Source organism: Somniosus microcephalus, chromosome 19, assembly GCF_052327205.1.
Source record: "Somniosus microcephalus isolate GS21.2 chromosome 19, FLI_Smic_1.0, whole genome shotgun sequence".
In the NCBI taxonomy this organism is placed as follows: Eukaryota; Metazoa; Chordata; class Chondrichthyes; order Squaliformes; family Somniosidae; genus Somniosus; species Somniosus microcephalus.
In genome coordinates, this window is record NC_141005.1 from 38,095,244 (window position 1) to 38,118,775 (window position 23,532).

Genomic DNA, 23,532 nt, shown 5'->3' on the forward strand with positions numbered 1-23,532 from the left:
GTTTTGGTCGCCTTATCTGAGGAAGGATGTTCTTGCCATGGAGGGAGTGCAGTGGAGATTCACCAGGCTGATACCTGGGATGGCAGGAATGACATATGAGGAGAGATTGGGTCGATTGGGCTTATACTCGTTGGAGTTTAGAAGAATGAGAGGGGATCTCATTGAAATTATAAAATTCTAACAGAACTAGACAGACTAGATGCAGGAAGGATGTTCCCGATGGCGGGGGAGACCAGAACCAGGGGTCACAGTCTAAGGATAAGGGGTAAGCCATTTAGGACAGAGATGAGGAGGAATGTCTTCACCCAGAGAGTGGTGAACCTGTGGAATTCTCTACCACAGAAGGCAGTAGAGGCCAATTCATTAAATATATTCAAGAAGGAGTTTGATATATTTCTTAAGGCTAAAGGGATCAAGGGATATGGGGAGAAAGCAGGGACAGGGTACTGAATTTGGATGATCAGCCATGATCTCATTGACTGGCGGAGCAGGCTTGAGGGGCCGAATGGCCTACTCCTGCTATCTTCTATGTTTCTATGTTGGTTTTAAGGAGCACCTTAAAAGGAGGAAACGGAGGTAGAGAGGCGGAGAGGTTTAGGGAGGGAATTCTAGAGCTGAGGGCATTGGCAGCTGAAGGAACAGCCACCAAGCAATTAAAATCAGAGATGTTCAAGAGGCCAGAATTAGAGGATTGCAGATATCTTGGAGAGTTATGGGGCTGGAGGAGATTAGAGATAGGGAGAGGCGAGGCCATGGAGGGATTTGAAAACAACGATGAGAATTTTAAAATTGAGGCGTTGCTTAACTGGGAATCAATGTAGGTCATCGAGCACAGAGGTGATGAGTGAACAGGACTTGGTGCGAGTTAGGACACGGGCAGCAGAGGTTTGGATGACCTCAAGTTTACAGAGCGTAGAACGTGGGAGGCCAGCTAGGAATCCGTTGGAATAGAGGTAACAAAGGCATGGATGACGGTTTCAGCAGCAGATGAGCTGAAGCAGGGGCGGAGTCGGGCAATGTTCCGGAGGTGGAAATAGCCGGTCTTCGTGATGGCGCAGATATGTGGTCGGAAACTCATTTCGGGGTCAAATATGACACCAAGGTTGTGAACAGTCTGGTTCAGCCTCAGACAGTTGCTGGGGTGAAGGATGGCGTTGATGGCTAGGGAACGGAATTTGTGGCAGGGGCTGAAGACAATGGTTTCAGTCTTCCCAATATTTAATTGGAGGAAATTTCTGTACATCCAGTACTGGATATCGGACAAGCAGTATGACAATTTAGAGACAGTGGAGGAATCAAGAGAGAAGGTGGTGAGGTGGAGCTGGGTGTCGTCAGCGTACATGTGAAACTGACGTGTTTTCGGATGATGTCGCCGAGGGGCAGCATGTAGATGAGAAATAGGAGGGGGCCAAGGACAGATCCTTGCAGGACACCAGTGGTAATGGTGCGGGAGCAGGAAGAGAAGCCACTGCAGGTGATCCTCTGGCTACGATTAGATAGATAAGAATGGAACCAGGTGAGTGCAGTCCCATCCAGTTGGATGACGGTGGAGAGGCGTTGGAGGAAGATGGAGTGGTCAACCATGTCAAAGGCTACAAACAGGTCGAGAAGGACAAGGAGGGATAGTTTACCTTTGTCACAGTCACATCAAAATCACAAATGACATTCTAGAAGAGCCGTTTCGGTACTGTGGCAGGAGCAGCAAAGAACAGAATAGTTTTCTTTGACACTAACGTTTTCTTCCATGGTCTATGAAAAATTGTACTGTAGTTTCATTTACATAATGGTCTTAATATAATTTAAATATATTTCTATTTTTATCTTTTTTTTTCCTCTCCCAGGAGATTACATAGCTTCTGGTGGGTCGGGAGTGTCTGTATCATGATGCATAAGGCATCACAACTATATGGGACAGACTAGACAGACCAGTGGGTCTTTTCCTATCCAACATTTTCATATGTTCGTATGTATGTAACATAGTAATGAGATAACATGAAACATTCTTCGGTGGCACACTTTTTGAAAAACAATTAGAGAAGCAACAGAACAAGGAGCTGCGGACAACTGAAGGAGGGGATTCCCAGGTGCTGCCACAAGTCCACCGATACCTTAATGCAATGCAGAATAGTTTAGTGAGCAACATGATTTCTAGCTTTTTTTGATACGCATCCAGAGCCCTTTTTTCTACTGTTTTAATCTGCCATTCTTAAGCCTCTTAAGTTTGTAGTTTCATAGAGCACTTACTTTCAGGCTTTGCATCTGCTGAAGCCTGCCGAAGGTCCTTCAACTGTTGTTGTGCTCTCTGCAGTCTTTGCTCTGCATGGAATAACTGCAGAAGAAAAAACATATAATGTAAAAGTCCAATATAATAAAAACTGCACAACATTGCTAAAAATTCCTTTTTTATTAAATGGATCAAAAACAGACAGGATTTCCTTCAATGACTTCTAGCACATTCTTAACAGTCTTTCATGTTTCATGGATATTGTCTTTGAAATGAAAATTAGAGCAAGTTATAATAAACACAATGTATAGCTGATGACATACACACCTTGGTTGGCATATTCTTGAAGTTATGAACCTCTCTTTTTTAAGTTACTTTCCTGATGTCTTCAGGCCATGTACTCGCTATAGCCAGGAGACAAATAAGCAATATACTGTAGGCTTCCACCATTCAAAGCCTGCGTCAGACACCTTGTGTGTAAGATTTTGCACTGATTTTCTCCCGCTCCATACAGGGAAGTGCCTGAAGATGATGCAGGCAAGATCAAAAACTCAGTATAGTTCCATGTCCCACCACTCAATGCGTGTATGCTGTCAACTAGCCAAGCTCTATGATCGCTACAGGGGAATAGCTGAACAATCTATTACTGCTGGAAGAGCCAATATTCATTTGTCTAGGATCTCAAATAGATATTACAGCTTAAAGAATTGATAGTTTATATTCTTTAGTAAACAGTAAATGTCTCCTCCTAAATTATATACCTCCTGCCAAATTTCTCACGATATATAAAATCTCCATTTGCTCCCCATCCTCCAATCCATTCAATTCAAAATCCTCATTTACAAATCCCTCCACAGCCTCAACCCCTTCTTACTTCTGCAACCTCGTAAAGCACTACACACTGCCATGTACCTTCCATAGAGTCATAGAGTTTTACAGCACAGAAAGAGGCCCTTCGGCCCATCGTGTCCGCGCCGCCCATCCATCCCTGTCCAGTCTAATCCCATTTTCCAGCATTTGGTCCATAGCCTTGTATGCAATGGCATTTCAAGTGCTCATCCAAATGCTTCTTGAATGTTGTGAGGGTTCCTGCCTCTACCACCCTTTCAGGCATTGAGTTCCACATTCCAACCACCCTCTGGGTGAAAAAGTTCCTCCTCAAATCCCCTCTAAATCTCCTGCCCCTTACCCTGAATCTATGCCCCCTTGTTATTGACCCCCCTACTAAGGGGAAAAGTTCCTCTTTATCTACCCTATCTATGCCCCTCATCATTTTGTACACCTCAATCAGGTCCCCCCTCAGCCTTCTTTGCTCCAAGGAAAACAACCCCAGCCTGTCCAGCCTCTCTTCATAGCTGAGGCGCTCCATCCCAGGTAACATCCTGGTGAATCTTCTCTGCACCCTCTCCAAAGCAATCACATCCTTCCTATAGTGAGGCGACCAGAACTGCACACAGTACTCCAGCTGTGGCCTCACCAGCGTTTTGTACAGCTCCATCATAACCTCCCTGCTCTTATATTCCATGCCTTGGCTAATGAAGGCAAGTATCCCATATGCCTTTTTAACCACCCTATCTACCTGTTCCGCTGCCTTCAGGGATCTATGTACATGTACACCAAGGTCCCTCTGACCCTCTGTACTTCCTAGGGTCCTACCACTCATTGTGTATTCCCTTACCTGATTTGTCCATCCAAAATGCATCACCTCGCACTTTTCAGGGTTAAATTCCATTTGCCACTTTTCCGCCCATCTGACCAACCCGTTTATATCGTCCTGTAGCCGGAGGCTTTCCTCCTCGCAATTTACCACCCCACCAATTTTCGTGTCATCTGCGAACTTACTGATCATACCTTTTACATTCGCATCCAAGTCATTTATGTAGATCACAAACAACAAGGGACCCAGCACCGATCCCTGAGGTACCCCACTGGACACAGGCTTCCAGTCACAAAAGCAACCTTCGACCATCACCCTCTGCCTCCTGCCACTCAGCCAGTTTAGGATCCAACGCGCCAAGGCACCCTGGATCCCATGGGCTCTTACCTTCTTGACCAGTCTCCTATGCGGGACTTTGTCAAAAGTTTTACTGAAGTCCACGTAAACCACATCCACAGCATTTCCCTCATCCACCCCACTAGTCACCCCCTCGAAAAATTCAATCAGATTTGTCAGACATGATTTACCCTTGACAAAGCCATGCTGACTATCCCCGATTAATCCTTGCCTCTCCAAGTGGAGACTAATTTTGTCCCTCAGAATTTTTTCCAATAATTTCCCTACCACAGATGTTAGGCTCACTGGCCTGTAATTCCCTGGTTTATCCCTGCTACCCTTCTTGTATAGTGGTACTACATTAGCTGTTCTCCAGTCCTCTGGTACATCCCCTGTGGCCAGAGAGGTTCTGAAAATTTGTGTCAGAGCCCCTGCAATCTCCTCCTTTGCCTCCCACAGCAGCCTGGGATACATCTCGTCCGGGCCTGGGGATTTATCCACTTTTTGGCCTGCTAAAACCGCTAGCACCTCCTCCCTCTCGATGCTAATATGTTCAAGTATGTCACAGTCCCCTTGCCCGATTTCTATGTCTGCATCGTCTTTCTCCAGAGTGAACACAGATGCAAAAAATTCATTTAAAACCCCGCCTACATCATCTGGCTCTACACACAGATTGCCACTTTGGTCCCTAATGGGCCCTACCCTTTCCCTGGTTATCCTCTTGCCCTTAATATACTTATAAAACATCTTAGGATTTTCCTTTATTTTGCTCGCCAGTGTTTTCATGGCCCCTCCTCGCCCTCCTAATTTCTTTTTTAAGTATGCCCCTGCACTTTTTATACTCCTCTAGGGCTTCTTCCGTCTTTAGTCTTTTGTAACTGCCAAAAGCCCCCCTTTTATTTCTAATGCATTTTTGTATATCCCTTGCCATCCAAGGTTCCCTTTGCTTGTTGGTCCCACCCTTGACCTTTACAGGAACATGTTGGCGTTGTACTCTCTCTATTTCCCTTCTGAAAGTCTCCCACTGTTTTGATGTGGATTTTCCTATAAGTAGCTGCTCCCAGTCCACTTTGGCCAGATCCTGCCTTATCATATTAAAATCGGCCCTCCCCCAATTTAGAACCCTTATTTCCGGGCCGTCTTTGTCTTTTTCCATGACCACCTTAAATCTCACCGAATTATGGTCACTGTCGCCAAAATGCTCTCCTACTGACACTTCCACTCTTGTAACTATGGCATCCTGTACAATCCTCATTCTTCCACTCTTTTGTGTCAGAGCCTGCAGCTGTTTTAATCTTGTAGTTAAACTCCACCTACATTAACCTTATGACCTCTCCCCCCACTTTCAAAAAGCTCAAAACTTCTCCAACCATGGCTTCAGTCAGCTCCCTACTCCTGTCTACTGTTGCTGCTCAGTGCTTGTATTTTCTCCTGTTATTGCAGTAGGACATTTAATGTTCTAAAGATGCTATATAAATGAAAGTAGTTGATCTGGAATAGCTTCATATAACAAGTATATATTTCCTCATGCAGCTTGTACAATATATGCATTATAAATTACCTGATTTTTCTGTTCCTGCTTTTGCTGTATTAAAGATTCTTCCCTCTCCTTCTCCACACGAAGCTGTCTTGCCATCTCCAACATCCGCTGGTGATTTGATACTGTATCTACCTAGTGAAAACATGTAAACATTGCTTTTTACTACCAGCATCTTAAGAAAATATGACCAAGCTCATATTTCACAGATGATTTTCTTTTGCTATCAATAATTATCTGCAGATGACAGCATGGAATTCACACCAATTAAACCAACATGCATGCATTAAGTGTGTAACTCCTTGTAGAGTTTGGCAACACTCCCAGCATGTCTCCTTTTACTCAAATGTGTTACTCAATCCCTTCCTTAAGCAAGCAACATGCTCCTTCAGTCCAGATCTATATTTTTCCATGTGACATGCAAAGTATGGCCAAAGAAACAATATCCTTACAACATAACTAGATCATACCCTTTTTTTTAGACGTTCCACTCGCTTAATGAGTTGATCCTTCTCTTCCTCCATAGCATTTATATCCTGCAAATCCAAAGCAAAAATTTTACCGTGCCTTACCTATTCCATTTAAGTATTTTTACACATTGATGTTTTTCTTAATGATATAAAATTCCAAACTAAAACCTCTACCTATTAATATCCACATATATAAATTGAGTGCGATAATTAGTGTGATGTGACATTTAAAAGAAAATTCTGATAATGTACATTTCTCTTACAGCTTAAAAAATGATTTTTAAAAACAAAGACAAATGTATTTGCCGGTTTCAGTACAAGAATGGCAGCACCATGGAGTCCGAAGACACAGGTGCTCTTCCACGATTCTTTATGTTAAGTACCTGAGCTTCATGATTAGCAAGATGCTTTCGCTGAGGCACGAAAGGAAAATACTAGACAAATTAAATGGGACAGTGAGTCAATTTGTGCTATTCTTGCAAAACACCAAGTCTAAAAAACCTGGAAACAGGTTATCCGACCCACCAGATGTGTAAAAGATCAGCAGCAAAAGGTAACATGGAATCAAGAGAAAATAAACTTACATAAGTGGCAGGAATGTTAACTTTTTGAATATATTTTGAATAAAAGATTTGTTAGCGTAACAGATGAACCAAAGGAACTAGAAAGGAAGGCGGTCAGTGATCTGACCTGGGGAGGAAAAGGGTGCACTGCAGCCAGAGACTGGTCTTGTGTGAATGTTTACTGTCATATATTCTCACTTGTGCAAGCTACCTGTCTCCAGTTAGGTCTCTGGAACAGGTGCTGAAATATACAGCATAACAGACAGCCATACTATTACAAATTACTATCATTTCTGATGGATTTAAAAATAATTGATGGCTTACAGTGATACAAGCAAGGTACACAGAATAAGATTGGGAGCAGGGTGGTTCAGTGTAACATAGGTGCCCACAAGTACAGACACTGCATGTACTTTGCTATTATAAACATTTAAAAATTGGTTCAAATTATTTCAGATAAAAAAGGGTGGAAGGCACTTCACCACTACATTTTTAGATTGGCAATAGTAAAGCTCATGGTTGCATTTACGAAAGAAAATTTCCTGTCCATTAGAAATTCAAATGTTTCACACACCTGGACACAAACCTATCCTTTGATAAATAATTTTATATAGTGATTTTAAAATTCTCATCCTTGTTTTCAAATCTCTCCATGGCCTCGCTCCTCCCTAGCTCTGTAACCTCCTCCAGCCCTACAACCCTTTCCAAGATCTGTACACTCCTCCAATTCTGGCCTCTTGCACTTCCCCGATTTCCTTCGCTCCACCACTGGCGGCCGTACCTTCAGCTGCCGAGGGCCCAAGCTCTGCAATTCCCTCCCTAAGCCTCACGGCCTCTCTCTCTTTGTTTAAGATCATAGAATCATAAAATGGTTACAGCACAGAAGGAGACCATTCAGCCAGTCGAGTCCGTGCCGGCTCTCTGCAAGAGCACTTCAGCTAGTCCCACTCCCCTGCCCTTTCCCCTTTCCCTGCAAATTTTTTTCCCCTCAGGTACTTATCCAATTCCCTTTTGAAAGCCACAATTGAGTCTGCCTCCACCACCCTTTTAGGCAGTGCATTCCAGATCCTAACCACTCGCTGTGTAAAAAAAGGTTTTCCTCATGTCACCTTTGGTTCTCATGCCAATCACCTTAAATCTGTGTCCTCTGGCTCTCAACCCTTCTGCCAATGGGAACAGTTTCTCTATCTACAAGGTCTATACTCCTCATGATCTTGAATACTTCTATCAAATCTCCTCTCAACCTTCTCTGCTCTAAGGAGAACTACACCAGCTTCTCTAATACAAAAGCAAAATACTGCGGACTGCATTCTGACAAAAGGTCATCGACCTGAAACATTAACTCTGTTTCTCTCTCCACAGATGCTGCCTGACCTGCTGAGTATTTCCAGCATTTTCTGTTTTTATCCCAGCTTCTCTAGTCTATCCACGTAACTGAAGTCCCTCATCCCTGGAATCATTCTCGTAAATAATAAGATGCTCATTAAAACCTCTCTCTTTGACCAAGCTTTTGGTCATCTAATATGTCCTCATGTGACTCGGTGTTAAATTCTGTTTGATAACGCTCCTGTGAAGCACCGTGGGACATTTTACTATGTTAAAGGTGCTATATAAATGCAAGTTGTTGTTGTTGTTGATTGCCAGTAGGTTTCTAATTCCAGTAAAATGGCTTAATTACTTTTACCGGTTAAAGTACTTGATGTTTTGTGCTTTACTTATCTCCAAATGACAGCTAAATATTTAGGGGAGATACTTTGCAAGTTTTAAATCTCAGCAAAAAGACAAGTGGAGGCAATTTCATTTTCCACTAAAAAAGGAGAACACAATAGCAGCCATGTCACCCTAGCTTGCTTGGGGGTTGAAACTGCTATTAAAATGGGTTACCAACTTTAAAAGTACAATCAGGAATTTATTACAAAAAAAAGTGTGCACAGAGGGATTTCAATCCCCTTGCATTCAGACTGAGAGTAGCATAGGCAAAGGCCCAAGAATAAGTTGTCTTCCCACCTCCTGAACTGGGAGATGATGAATGGTCTGAAAGACGCTGGAAGAATAACTTAAAATAAACATAAAATTGTGGGAAATAAACCAAATATCCAGATTAGTAAGACACCATGGGATGTGGGTATCACACACTGGAACTACTGGGAAATAATTCCAACCTTAGTTGAGTCACCATTTCAGACAGTAAAAGAAAGAAAACAAAAACCTACACTTGTAATAGCACCTTAGCATGTCTCAGAAAAGTCTCAGTTACTTTGAGTCGCAGTCATTATTGTTTTGTAGACAAACACAACAGCTATTTTATGTTCAGCAAGATCCCACCAATAGTAATCAGATGAATGACCAATTTATCTTTCTTTTTGTTGGCATTGGTTGAGGGAGAAATGTCAGCCAGGAGAATTCCCATCTCTTCTTTAAATAGTAAAATGGATTTTTTAATGTCTACCTGAACAAACAGATGGAGCCTCAGTTTAACATCTCCTCCAAATGACACAAGTTAGCAAAACGCTAATTTTAGGAAATTCAAAAAGTGATTAATGTGTGGAATAACTTCCAGATAGTGGAAGCAAAATCCCTGGAATCATTGGATGCTAAAATGGGTGGGAGTTTAAGATGTTTGTGAATGGATGAATTAAGATGAGTCGAATGCCCTTCCCCATCTGTAATTATCTTCTGATGATCATCACCAACAATGCAGTACTTCTTCAGTACTGCACTAGTGTCAGTCTAGTTATAGACCAGATTTTCTGCTCCTGCATAGTCCCAGAGCAGAAAATGTGATCAATACCTGGAGTGGGGCTAGAGATACACACCCTTCCTTCTTTTCTGTCATATCACCCAAGTTATAGTTTATACCCTCAATCAAGAGGAGTTGGCAAACCAGGCACAGATTCCTCAATGACTGGTGCTAACATTCCCCATAGACTGACTTGTAGAAGACATACTTTCATGAACAAGATGGAAAAAGCATCAATTTACTCCACTACATACTCAAAGTAGTTTCATTAAAAGGATAAAAGGCAAAATGTTTTGGTTGTTTTCTTATTAATAGAATGATTTACATTAGAGGTTCTTAACTTAATTGTGTTTAAGGCTCTTGCATGTTGTAAGAAGTTACCAAATGCCTTTGCAAAATAAGTCTTTGTGCCTATGCTGAAGTGTATTTTCTACATACCCTTCTTATTTCTGCAGTTGAAAAACCAGAGTTCTTCAGCTGTTCACATTCCTTGTGCAAAGTTTTGAACCCTTCCACCAATTCCTCATACTGCAAACAAAAACCAGAATGATTCTTAAAAACATTATGCCAACTTCAGCATTTTGTAGATTTAAACCAAACTAGATCAGTTAGTGCTTTGGTTTAAATCCAGTTAATGTTCACTATGTTTTATCTAATACGAATAAGCTTCAGATCAAAATAATGATGAGTAATTAAAGAAGAAACATTACTCTTAGACAAATAAACATCCATGCGAAAAACTATTAATAACCCACACTTTGAATTCAAAGGCATAATTACTAAACCTGATGATAAGTGTCTGCCACCACGTCATCCTGCAGAAAGTCGGATGGGATCTCCACCTTGACAAGGAAGCGAGCCAGATATGCCCTTTTTTTAAGTTCATTAGTCCGCTGCAGAAGCCAGTGTAAAATGGGATGAATTATAGGCTTACTCCCAGTGACCAGACCCGGTCGAAAGGCACTCCTGGAAGGGTGGTCACAAAAGCACAATCAACCACACCTTGAAGTATACCATCCAACTCAATCTCAATTATCTTAGTGGTTTTATGCTCCGACATTATCTTGAGGAAACAAATGTCGAGACAAAATTACAAGATGACAATTTGTTATTTTTTGTCTTTGTTTTTAAGATATTTTAAAATTATTTTATTGCACATCCTCATTATTTACCATGAATAATAATCTTAATATAATTTTCCTATATTAATATTTGTTCCTATTTAGAGAATGAAGCAATATTTTGCTTGAGCCTTGCTGCAGAAATTTTGAAAATTACTGATTTTTAATATAGTGCACAGTCCTTTAAAGCACTAGATTACCAATTATGAAATAAAGCAAAATGTACACCTTTTTTAAAAAATAGTTTGTTTTAAAATTTAACAGATGTTGAATTTGATTACAAGAATGGAACATCTTTTCCAAAAATCCCTTGTTAGACAAAGTGGTACATAGGCTTGTGCCTGCAATTCCCCACACGGTGAATGCCTTATACCAGCCCGGATGTCAGGAGGAAGAGGCAAGTGGAGATTATAGGATGGACTTTGTAGTGTCTCACATATAGCCAGCATCAATTGGAAAACTGCGAGTATGTTGCCTGTGATTTTCCATCCAATGATTTCAATGGGCAGATGCCGATAGCATGCTCCTGATTTTTTCCGAGTGTACTGGCTGTGCCCAAGGGCCCATCAACGTGGCAAAATTTAGCCTTATGTGCTTCCCCATAGATAGGAAAAGAAATAAAAGCAAAGTAAGATAACCTGGGAGGCTACTGTAGACAAATAAAGTAATCAGTTGCAGAGCTAAACATCTGCCCAACTTCTCAGTGGAGGACTGGTACATGACATATGATGATTGGAGCACCCGAACAGGGGATAATGGGGTATAATTTGCGATCGGTATGACGGCATACTCTCAGAGTACGCCATCATACTGCCTTTGAAATTGACTGCAAGTTTGGGATTTCTACATGCGCTTGCGCCACAACCCAAACTTGCGATCTGTCAAGTTCCGACTTGACATCATCCGCTGCGACTGTGAAATCCTCATTGCTGGTGCAGAGTTGGGCTAATTGCCCAGCAATTACGCACAGCATAAGGGGAGGGAAGGGGTAGTTGTCCATACTGTCTTAATATTCAACATAGCTTTGTATTGCCAGACAAACACTACTTTGTACTGTTCTCATTCTGCTGTCCATCACTCTGATTACAAATTATTCCAAGCCACCAGACTTTTTGCATAATAAAGTTATTGTTGAAACAAGATTTGCTGCCTAATATTTCTTTGCTGTACCTCGCTTTGAATAATTGTTGTTTTGATTCATTTCACTCTATGCAAGTAAAACTGGACAGAGCCTCGACAAGGGATCTATGTCTATTTTACAAAAAATATTCCTTGCCAGTTTAGCTTGAGTGTTATGGTTATCATTATTATTTACAGTGGGAATGATAAGTCATCAATTCAAATCAATATTCACACTGTTTAATTTAAAATTTGATTGATGTTGGGCATCGAAGATTTCTGTTCCCAGATTGGCACACCGCCCCACGTGATCCCAGGAACGCTTACGCACACAGTGTGGCCCTGGGATCCACGGGCTACTACGCTGCGCACAACTCCGCAGTGAAACAATACAAGTTTTCGAAGGGGGCCTCGCACCAGGTAAGTGCAGATTTCTGTTGGAGGTCAGCGGCGTACTCCTTAGTTACGCCGGCGACCACAATTTCAGCGCCAATAGATCTGAAACTGGGTTCTGAAAGAGAGACAAGTGTTTTTACCATACTACTGGCTTGGTCTTCATTCTTTCCTCAACAAGACATTTTCTAACGCTGATCACACAGCCAGGAGTTTACCTCATGAATGACAGTGTTACCTCTTTGACTTGCTCCTATTGCTGAATATATGTGCAATTATCTAATATATAGTTTTAAACAGTACAGGTGATATCCAATTGCAGAGGTGAATTAAAGAGGCATGAAAACAGGTAACTTGCCTGACCTCTCAGTCAGGAAACAGTAAAGACAGAAGTGAGGACTCTAAAGAGGAAAGTGGTGAAATAAACATTCTTCTATAACCCCCAGGTAAAACATAAAATGTTACGTACATATCGGAAGCATTTCCAAGCGGCTTGTATTTCAAAATTCCCAGAAGGCTAAACATTCGCTTTGCTGTTTGATCTGGTGCTTCCTCTCGTATGTCGATGTTATGCTACCAGAAAAGACAAGAATATTGCTACTGTTATTAGATATTAAATCTGGTACATAAAGGACATGTTTCATTGAAAACTCATTGGGGGGGGGGGGGGGGAAGAAGGGTTGAGAGGCAGGAAGGATTAAGTGGGGTGGTGGGTTGGCGGGGGGGGCTTTGAGGGTTTTCTATGATTCTCTTTATTGACTACTTTATGATGTAAAAATAGTACGGAAAGCATATTATTACTCCCTCAGTTGGTAAAGACAATGGGGCCGATTTTCCTGGAGGTGTGGGGAATTGTCGGGTTCCGACACGAATCTAAATGGGTCTGCCACATCGATGCAATTTTCCCTCAATTGGCCAATTCATTTCCAGCATGTGGGAACCCTTGCTAATTGACTATTTCCAGTCAGAAAGCCCCACAGTATGATGTCATCATTCGTGGTGCTTTTAAAGTCCACAGCAAGCATTGCATCCTCTGAAGGCTTCCAAACGAACCATACAGAATGGCAGAGGAGCCTGCAGCAGCTGTGGCCAGTGCCAGACCCCAATGCTGCCTCCAAATTCGACAAGGATTCACTGCAGGCATTATTGGATGGGGTTAGGGCCCACAGGGAAGTCCTCTTCCCTAGGTCAGGGAGGAAGAGGCCTCCCACTGAGACCGAGGCTGCATGGATGCAGGTGTCAGCAGATGTCAACTCGCTGGGAGTCACCAGAAGAACCTTGGCATTACATCTCTAGCTCCTTCCTTTACTCCCCCACAGTACCATCCAGAGCCCCCGTCCCCACTGTGGAGGAGGAAGAGGCTGTGCAGCCAGACTCCTCAGAGGAAGCTCCAACCTCCGAGGGCGCAACGTGAGCAGAAGTAAGCGCACCCAGCACCAGCGCAGACACTCACACCTCGGGGGGACCTTCGGGACATAGAGTAGTGTTGTCACCTGGTGTTTCACAGCTCACAAGTGAGCATCAGCAGATTGTGGAGACAGGGACAGCAGTGGAGAGTCCTCGTCGGAGGGCGCAGGACTCTGCCAGCTCAGCTGCATGTCGACCCTCTGCCTCTGGGTCCATCCGCAAGAGAAGAGGTGATGGATCTCCATGCACAGATGCAGGAGTCTCTGGCAGGTTTTGTCTCCAGGGTCGCTGCGAGTGTGGAGCGAATGGAGGAGTCCATAGCGAAGATGAGCTGAGTCTTTGCGTAGTCATTGGCGCATGAACGCATCACCATGCAAAGGTTGGCACCCTCCATGGAGGAGATAAGTTGCCAGGGTATGGAAAACATGGTGAGTGTTCATTATAGAATGACATCTCTTGAGGAGCGATTGGCATCTATTGAACAGAGAAACCAGACCTTCATGGAAGTCCTTCTGAGTAGGACTGCCAGTGCAGATACGGGTCTCCATGGCCCCCTGATGCGCAGCAAGGTGCTCTCAAGCCACATCCAAGCGCTGGCTCCTTCTGGCCTGTGCAGCTTCAGGTGAGTGAGCAGCAGCCTGGCGCTCCTGCTGCTGATGCTGCTGCTCCTGGTTCTGCTGCTGACGCCTCTGCTGCTGGAGATCCTCTAATGGCATGAAGGGAAGGGAAAAAAGGCCTCCCATACTTCTGGTAGATGCCTCCGTTGAGGAAGCGCTGAGTGAGGGTGCTGAGCGGTGCTTCACAGGAGCTCACACTGGAGAAGTGTGTGAGGCCCCAACCTTCCACAGCTGTGCCTAAGCCTTGAACAAGTTGCCCCAAGCCTGAAACAACAAGGTCCTGCAACCTACAAATGCTGTCTGATTAAATCGCTTCTTTCCTGATTGACCTGCAGCTGAAAGTAAGCGAGCCGATATTGTTCACGCCAGGTTTCATCAGCAGTGTTCCCACCAGGCGTGTTTAGCGTGGGAAAAGGCCGAAAATAGCAAGGGCCCCTTAAAATGGCATTATAGATGCCATTATTGGTGATTAGGGTGCCTAAAGACCAGTCCCACCTGCTGCGGGCAGGACTGATTCGGGTCGCATTGAAACGCCGGGGCGAAAGTCGGACGGGGCAGGGAATCAGGCGGGGGGGGGGGGGGGTGTCACGACCCCCTATTTTTGCGATTTTCCCCCCCCCACACGCCTGACGGCTCCAGGAAAATCGAGGCCAATGTGTAACTGAGCTAAACAGACCAGAAAATCCCAGATGTGATTTCTGGGTCAGTGAGCTAATTGATTTTCATACGGGTGCTACAATTGGTTACAGTGCCCCAGACTGGGGTAGTGGAGGGGGGGGAAAAAAATCAGCTAAGGGTCCCATTCCTGATTGCTAGCCAGTGAAAACTGCTCGAATGTATGCATGTTGACATCAGTGAAGACAGGTTCAGGCTTAGCTGTGATGTCCCCACAGCTGAATACCCTGGTTCAATAAGGAGTGTAGAAGACCATGCCAGGAGCAGCACCAGGCATACCTAAAAATGCGGTGCAGTAAGCGGGCAGTAAGGTGGCAAATGGAGTATAATGTAGGGAAATGTGAGGTTATTCACTTTGTTAGGAAGAATAGAAAAACAGAATTTTTTTAAATGGTGAGAAACTTTTAAATGTTGGTGCTCAGAGAGATTTGGGTGTCCTTGTGCAAGAAACACAGAAAGCTAGCATGCAGGTACAGCAAGCAATAAGGAAGGCAAATGGCATGTTGGCCTTCATTGCAAGGGGGCTGGAGTACAAGAGTAAGGAAGTCTTATGACAATTGTACAGGGCCTTGGTGAGACCACACCTGGAGTACTGTGCACAGTTTTGGTCTCCTTATCTAAGGAAGGATGTACTTGCCTTGGAGGCGGTGCAACGAAGGTTCACTAGATTGAATCCTGGGATGAGAAGGCTGTCCGATGATGAGAGATTGTGTAGAATAGGCCTATACTCTCTGGAGTTTAGAAGAATGAGAGGTGATCTCATTGAAACATACAAGATTCCGAAGGGGTTTGACAGGGTAGATGCGGAGAGGTTGTTTCCCCTGGCTGGAGTGTCTAGAACTAGGGGGCATAGTCTCAGGATAAGGGGTAGGCCATTTAAGACCAAGATGAGGAGGAATTTCTACACTCAGTTGTGAATCTTTGGCATTCTCTGCCCCAGAGGGCTATGGATGCTGAGTCTTTGAGTATATTTCAAGCTGAGATAGATAGATTTTTGGGCTCTAGGGGAATCAAGGGATATGGAGATCGGGCAGGAAAGTGGAGTTGAAGTCGATGATCAGTCATGATCTTACTGAACGACGGAGCAGACTCGAGGGGCCATACGCCCTACTCCAGCTCCTATTTCTTATGTTCTTAATAAATGTTGGCCTTGCCAGCGACGCCCACATCCCATGAACAAATTTTTAAAAAAGACACCACTGTCTAGCCTCATACATGAAGAATAGCCAACCAATATCATGGAATTGAAGTCTCAATGTTTTATAGGAGTGAGGAGGAAGGAAAACAACAACAGTTATACAAAATTTGACAATTTTCACAAGATACAGATTTTAGTCTAAGATGTTGTAATACATTTGGCTGCTTTAACATGTGATGCGACATATTTCAATGTGAAATGAATGGTCCTGTAGGGTAATTGGGAACTCTTCACATATAAAAACTACAAGTCCACGTACTCGACTTGTAAGCAAAGTTAAAGCCCATGGGATTAAAGGGACAGTGGTAGCAAAAATTGGCTAAAGGACACAAAGCAGAGAGTAGTGGTGAATGGTTGTTTTTCAGACTGGAAGGAGGTATATAATGGTGTTCTCCAGGGGTCGGTCTTTGGATCACTGCTCTTTTTGATATATATTAATGACCTGGACTTGGGTATACAGGGCATAATTTCAAAGTTTGCAGATGATAGGAAACTCAGAAATGTAGTAAAGAACGAGGAGGGCAGTAAGAAGACATAGACAGACTGGTGAAATGGCCAGACACAAGGCAGATGAAGTTTAACACAGAAGTGTGAAGTGATACACTTTGGTAGGAAGAATGAAAAGAGGCAATATGAACTAAATGGTACAATTTTAAATGGAGTGCAGGAACAGAGAGACCTGGGGGTGTATGTGCACAAATCTTTGAAGGTGGCAGGACAAGTTGAGAAGGCTGTTAAAAAAGCGTATGGGATCCTTGCCTTTATTAACAGAGGAATAGACTACAAAAGCAAGGAAGTTATGCAAAACTTTTATAAAACACTGGCTAGGCCTCAGTTGGAGAATTGTGTTCAATTCTGGGCACCACACTTTAGGAAGGATGTCAAGGCCTTGGAGAGGGTTCAGAGGAGATTTACTAGAATGGTTCCAGGGATGCAGGGCTTCAGTTACATGGAGAGACTAGAGAAGCTGGGATTGTTCTCCTTAGAGCAGAGAAGATTAAGGGGAGATTTGATAGAGATGTTCAAAATCATGAAGGGTTTTGATAGAGTAAATAAGGAGAAACTATTTCTAGTGGCAGAAGGGTCAGTAACCAGAATACACAGATTTAAGGTGATTGGCAAAAGAACCAGAGCTGACATGAGGAAACTTTTTTTTTTACACAGCGAGATCTTGAATGCACTGCCTGAAAGAGTGGTGGAAGCAGATTCAATAGTAACATTCAAAGGAGATTTGGATAAATACTTGAAGGGAAAAAAATTACAGGGCTATGGGGAAATATTTTGAATATTAAGGGAATCAAGGGATATGGGGATAGTGCAGGAAAGTGGAGATGCGGTAGAAGGTGAGCCATGATCTTACCAATTGGCGGAGCAGGCTCGAAGGGCCAAATGGCCGACTCCTGCTCCTATTTCTTATGTTCTAAGGGCAGGGGACTGGGATTAATTGGACAGCTCTACCAAAGAGCCGGCACAGGCACGATGGGTCCAATGGCCCCCATCTTTACTGTATCATTCTATGATTCTATATTGACAACAATTTATATAAAAAAGCTAGACATTTAAGTTAAAACACTAAATACAACAGCAGCATATTACATACCTTTGGATCAATCTCAGCCAGAACCTCATTGAGCACCTGCAGCAACTGCAGCGGCTCCAATGAGTCAAAGGTGATTAGGTTGAAGGTCTTCTTGAAGGGCTCCTTATTGAGCTGTTCTACAATAAACTTGATCTGTTCGCTCATTTTAGTTTGTTCTGAAAGAAAAAAAAAGCCATGGACACATTACATTGTACTGCATTTTCTGGTTTCAAAATGGCTTTTTAGAAAACTTCATATAATATGGCACTGGCACTGGGGAGGGAGCAAAAAAGCTTTACAAGGATGACATCAGAACTGCGATGTTATACCTATCAGGAAAGGATAAGCATAAACGCCAACATGTACTGGTTGGGCCAAATGGCTTGTTTCTGTGCTGTATAGTCTATGTAATGGCAAACTGTGAGGAAGAATGCAAGAAATTGTGAGCAAATAGGTGGCAGATGCAGTTCAATGCATAGAAATGTAAATAGTACATTTTAGGGGAAAAATAGGGAAAGGAAATATACCCCAACAGAGTGGAAGAAAAGATTGAGGGGTGCTGTTACATAGATCTTTAAAAGGGAGGCGTACAAGTAGAAAAGACCATTAAAAAGGAAATGGGATTCTGGGTTTTATACATAGGGACACTGAATATAAAAACAAGGGAGTGATGTTGAATTTGTGCAAGACATTGATTGGGCCACAGTTGGGGTGTGTTGTTTGGGCACCCCATTATAGGAAAATATTAAGAGCTATGAAAAGGGTATAGTGGTGATGACCTGGCATGATATCAAGAGATTACAGTTATGAAGAAAAATTAGGGCTTTTTTCATTGGAACAGAAAAGGTCAATTGCAAAGTTCTGAAAAGGTAAACAATGAAAGCTTGTTTCCACAGGTTGGTAAATTGGTAACAGCAGTATCAATTCCGGAATAACCAATAGAAGAACAAAGGAGAAGTTAGAAGATTTGTTTTTATATATACAGAGGGCTTTATCACAGCATCATTTAAAATGGAACTGGATAATTCATTGAAAAAGATAAAAGACTACAGGGAAATTGGATTAGAATAGAAAGCTCCAATGAATTATCACTGGCAGAAGCATTATGGGCCACTATAGCCTACTTCTGTGCTTTAATACTGTATTTATGTCTATTTATTGGATACTGCCTTCACATTCAGTTTTCCCAATTTATAAAAATATACACAGAGAGACGGGTTTCAAGATGAAAATATCTATTTGGATTTAAACAATTACTTTAAACCATACTTGAGCTGCAACTTGCTGTTTGAGGTTCCTTTATATTAGCTCTCCGCTGTTATTTTACACAGCACATTTTTATATTATTGACGACCCTCCTGCAATTTTCAAAATGGCACTTAGTAAAACAGTCAGGTTTCTTTTTCGTATTGAATTAGTGATTCATTTGAATGTAATCGATTCATTTCAGTCTGATGGAAAGCTTAGCAGTCAATTTAAATACAAATTAAAAATATTTACAGGTGGTGGCACCATAGTGTCACTAAGGACGCATTGAGTGACAAGGGTAGTTGTCAATAGCGGAAAATAATCACTCCCTTTCCTAAATGGGGCAGTTATAGAGTGACGGTTTTTTTATCGTTAGTTGAGCTCAATAATGAATATTTAAGAATTTTAATATTTCCCTAGAATCAAATGTAGGTAAATATCCATCCGGGGGCTCAGGAATCTTGAGTGGGAAGGCAAGGGCCAAGAGCGCTGCAGGTTTGAGGATTGGAGTCAGACTCTCGACCGATGACTCGAGCCTCTGGATGCTTTTGCGAGGCCGCGACAGGACAACCGAGGTCGCCTCTCCTTCAGAGAGATAACGTTACAAAAAAAAATACAATCAGATTGCTTGCTGCGCGCTTGAGGCCTCCATCATTGGCGGCGAACCTAACGCTATGCGGAAACAGCGCCGTCATTAAAACATTTAACGCACCTAAAGCGGAAGCCGCTGGGAAAGTTCAATTAAAAAGAAAAATAATCAGCAACTTACGCGGGAGTTCTTTTTTGGGGGGAAAAAAAGGAGAATTTGAAACTGTCGGGAATGAAGCTGCCTAGAAACCGGCCACGGTCGCGGCGTTGCTAACCGGAAGTAACTTTACAAGGACAGGAAGCGGTCAGTAACCAGGCAACGGGAGAAGCTGAGAGTGCGGGGCTTGTGCTTCCCCCTGCGGCTTTGTTTACTGCCGTGCTGCAGTTCCAATTTTTAAAAAATTGTACAAGGGAAGAACCTGGTAACTATAGGCCCATTAACTTGACGGGGGTACGGTAGCATAGTGGTTATGTTATAATAGCAAAATACTGCGGATGCTGGAAATCTGAAATAACAACAGAAAATGCTGGAAACACTCAGCAGGCCAGGCAGCATCCGTGGAGAGAGAAACAGAGTTAACGTTTCAGGTCTGGGACCCTTCATCAGAACTGGAAAAAGTTAGAGATGTAACAGGTTTTAATCCAGAGACTTGAACTAATGATCCACACAGGTGAGTTCAAATGATTTGGATGATCAGCCATGATCTCATTGAATGGCGGAGCAGGCTCGAGGGGCCGAATGGCCTACTCCTGCTCCTATCTTCTATGTCTATGTTAAATCTGGGGAATTTAAATTCAGTTAATGAATAAAAAGGTAGAAGCAGTAATGGTGACCATGTAACTACTGGATTGTCATAAAAACCTATCTGGTTCACTAATGTAGTCCTTATCTGGTTTGACCTATATGTGACTCCAGCAAAGTGGTTGACTCTTAACTGTCTGAAAACCATTCAGTTGTATAAGGAAGGGAAATTAGGGATAGGCAATAAATGCCAGCGATGCCCACATCCCGTGAATGAATAAAAAAAAGGAAGATATTCGAGGAAATCATTAGGATGCAATATATGGCCATTTAGACAGCAAAAGCCATATCAGGGACACGAAATATGGCTTCCAGAAAAGAAGGCCGCGTCTAACCAATCTGATTGGATTTGTTGAGCAAGTCGCCAGGTTAGTGGATGAAGGTAACCTGGTAGATATTGTTTACCTGGACTTTCGAAAAGATTTTGGTAAGGTACCCTTTAAGAGACTTCTCTACAAAATAGAATCATGTGGAATTAATGGGAATCTGCTACAGTCAATTAAGAATTGGATGAATCCCTGAAGGCAGAAAGTAAATGTTAATGTATATGGATTTGCTTGGAGTGGTGTACTGCAGGGTTTGGTGTTCGGACATTTTCTAATGACTGTTTTCATTGATGATCTAGATGTAGGTGTTGAGGGAATGATCTGGAGTGGACACCCTGGCCAATTTTTCCCTCCCTAATCCAGGGTTGCCAAGGCCAACTGTAGCATCTCTACCACTAGCTCAGTGTTGTCCAATAGAAATCACGGATTAGCCACAGGTGTGACTATGATGACACCGTTTTAGTCAAATGTACTAATTTTAGTAGAAAATGCCTTGCAACCATACAGGTAAATGTACTTGATGTGTATATTTACTTAACAAACATCTACCATAATTCAGTGAAAAACTTTGCAATGTTTCTCTTTCACCAAAGTTTGGAATTATACATGAAATTATCAGACACAACACATCTTAATGCAGCATCTAAGTTTTTGTCCAGCATTTGCGAGTGGTACTTTGGCTCCATCAGAGTGATTCCTGAGAATGTTGACTTGCAGGAGTGTGCCAGACCCACCCTGCTCTCCATCCAGAATGTGGTTTGATTCTGCTTTCCCTTTGTCATGACATGGCCTGTGTAAACTTTTTATTTCGACTGCCATTAAATTGACAGCAAGACAAATTCTTTTGAAACAATTTGGAATAAGTTTATTAAACACACACACTCATGCACATCAAAACAATAGCCTACTGGTATTTATGGACTCTACTCGATTACAACACGTAAGATAATGGGTTAGATTTTCACAGACTGGTACCTCCCTGAGTCAAGCAATGCACGCGGCATTTTTCCTTGCTTCTTGGTTTGGTCTGGTCTGTAGAGTTCCTCGCTTCTTGGTCTGGTCTGTAGAGGGTGGGCTTCTTGTTCTTCTGCGTGGCCGTCCAGAGAGAGAGAGCCTTTGGGTTCCTTGTTTTATATCTTTTTAAGTCCATTGTCTCTACTGTAAATATCTAAGACCCCAGGATTGGGTCTTAGATTCATGGCAGTTATTGATTGGCTTTCCATTGAACATGTGTCTGTCTGCAGTGCTTAAGTTAATTGTTTGTTGACACCTTTTAGTCGTTCTTGAGTTTCGATGGTGTCTCTGTGGGGGGTTATGCAGGTTTCCTTTGTTAAGTTTCACGCCGTTGCCTTACCCAGGGGAGATCCATACACATCAAATTTATCTTTATTACATACATCTTATATTAATAGTCTCGAGTCCATCACACATACAAAACATATATTTTTATTCTTACAGATTCCCCGCCTTGAGGGGGAAATATCCTTATTGACCCCTCATTTGGTTTATCTCCTCAGGGCTCGCATATGGTGGTTCAGTTTCCTAAGGAGTTTTCTCAGGTAGCAGATCATGATGATCCCCACCACTACAATTATGGCTTGTGCCAGTATCATAACCATTGAAAGGTTCTGAGCCAGGGGTGTTGTCCTACATTATACATTGTTTCCCACCATGGGCTGGTTCTTAGCTTTTGTATAGCTCTGCTGTTTATGGCATTGTTCTGTGTCATCTGTATTAAATGTCTCTGTGAGGTGGATGACCACTGTTCAGTATCGTCCCGACAATCATAAGGATCCATATCATGGTCCTGTGGGAAACAAGATCAGTGTAGTATTTACTCTTTGGCAGTTTTTAACTGGTTAATATGATACCATTTCTTGTACTTAACACCCTTTTTCCCCGGTAACTGAATCAAGGGTATGGCAATAATCATGGGGGATTTTAATCTGCATATAGACTGGAAAAATCAGATGGGCAAAGGTAGCATAGATGAGTTCATGGAATGTTTTCCTTACAACAGCACGTTCTAGAGCCAACCTGAGAGCAGGCTATACTAGACCTGGTATTGCGCACCGAGATAGGATTAATTAGTGAAGGCGCCCCTAGGTAGCAGCGATCATAATATGATTGAATTTTACATTCAGTTTGAGAGAGAGAAGAGTGGGTCCAAGACTGATATTTTAAACTTAAATAAGGGCAATTATGAGGGCATGAAAGCAGAGCTAGCTAAAGTGAACTGGCAAATTAGGTTAAGGGATAGGTCAATAGAGTTGCCGTGGCAGACATTTAAGGGGATATTTCAAAATACACAGAATATATACATTCCAACAAGAAAGAAAAATTCCAAGGGGAGGACCCACCATCCGTGGTTAACTAAAAAAGCTAAAGATAGTATTAAACTTAAAGAAAAAGCTTATAATTGTGCAAAGATAGGTGGCAGGTCAGAAGATTGGACAGAATATAAAAAACAGCAAAGAATGACTAAAAGATTAATAAGGAGAGAAAAATTAGAGTACGAGAGAAAGCTAGCTAGAAATATAAAAACAGATAGAGTTTCTATAGATATTTAAAAAAGAAAAGAGTTAACAAAGTGAGCGTTGGTCCTATAAAAAGTGAGTCTGGGGAATTAATAATGGAAAATAAGGAGATAGCAGTTGAATTGAACAGATATTTTGCATCGCTCTTCACGATAGAGGATACAAGTAACATCCCAGAAATAGCTGTAAATCAGGAAATGGAAGGGAGGGAGGAACTCAAGAAAATTATAATCACCAAGGAAGTGGTACTGAGCAAATTGTTGGAACTGCGGGCTGACAAGACCCTGGGTCCTGATGGACTTCATCCTAGGGTCTTAAAAGAAGTGGCTAGTGAGATAGTTGATGCGTTGGTTTTAATTTTCCAAAATTCCCTAGATTCGGAGAAGGTTCCATTA

At 42.4% G+C, this 23,532-nt stretch overlaps 1 protein-coding gene across 3 annotated transcripts in view; it reads right to left on the reverse strand.

The window, feature by feature from the left end:
- ift81 (intraflagellar transport 81 homolog) overlaps positions 1 to 19,787 on the reverse strand; it is a 103,575-nt gene extending 83,788 nt beyond the window's left edge. The window contains exons 1-8 of one of the 3 annotated variants that reach the window (XM_085961600.1): positions 19,654 to 19,787; positions 17,658 to 17,812; positions 12,630 to 12,733; positions 10,313 to 10,493; positions 9,966 to 10,055; positions 6,225 to 6,290; positions 5,779 to 5,889; positions 2,245 to 2,329 (exon numbers count right to left, since the gene is read on the reverse strand). In XM_085961600.1, the coding sequence (XP_085817726.1) occupies positions 2,245 to 2,329; positions 5,779 to 5,889; positions 6,225 to 6,290; positions 9,966 to 10,055; positions 10,313 to 10,493; positions 12,630 to 12,733; positions 17,658 to 17,801 (781 nt within the window). In that variant the 5' untranslated portion in view covers positions 17,802 to 17,812; positions 19,654 to 19,787. Of the gene's footprint in view, positions 1 to 2,244; positions 2,330 to 5,778; positions 5,890 to 6,224; positions 6,291 to 9,965; positions 10,056 to 10,312; positions 10,494 to 12,629; positions 12,734 to 17,657; positions 17,813 to 19,596 lie in introns of all 3 variants that reach the window. The other 2 variants (XM_085961601.1, XM_085961602.1) reach the window with 2 other exon arrangements.
- Positions 19,788 to 23,532: the final 3,745 nt, after the last annotated feature.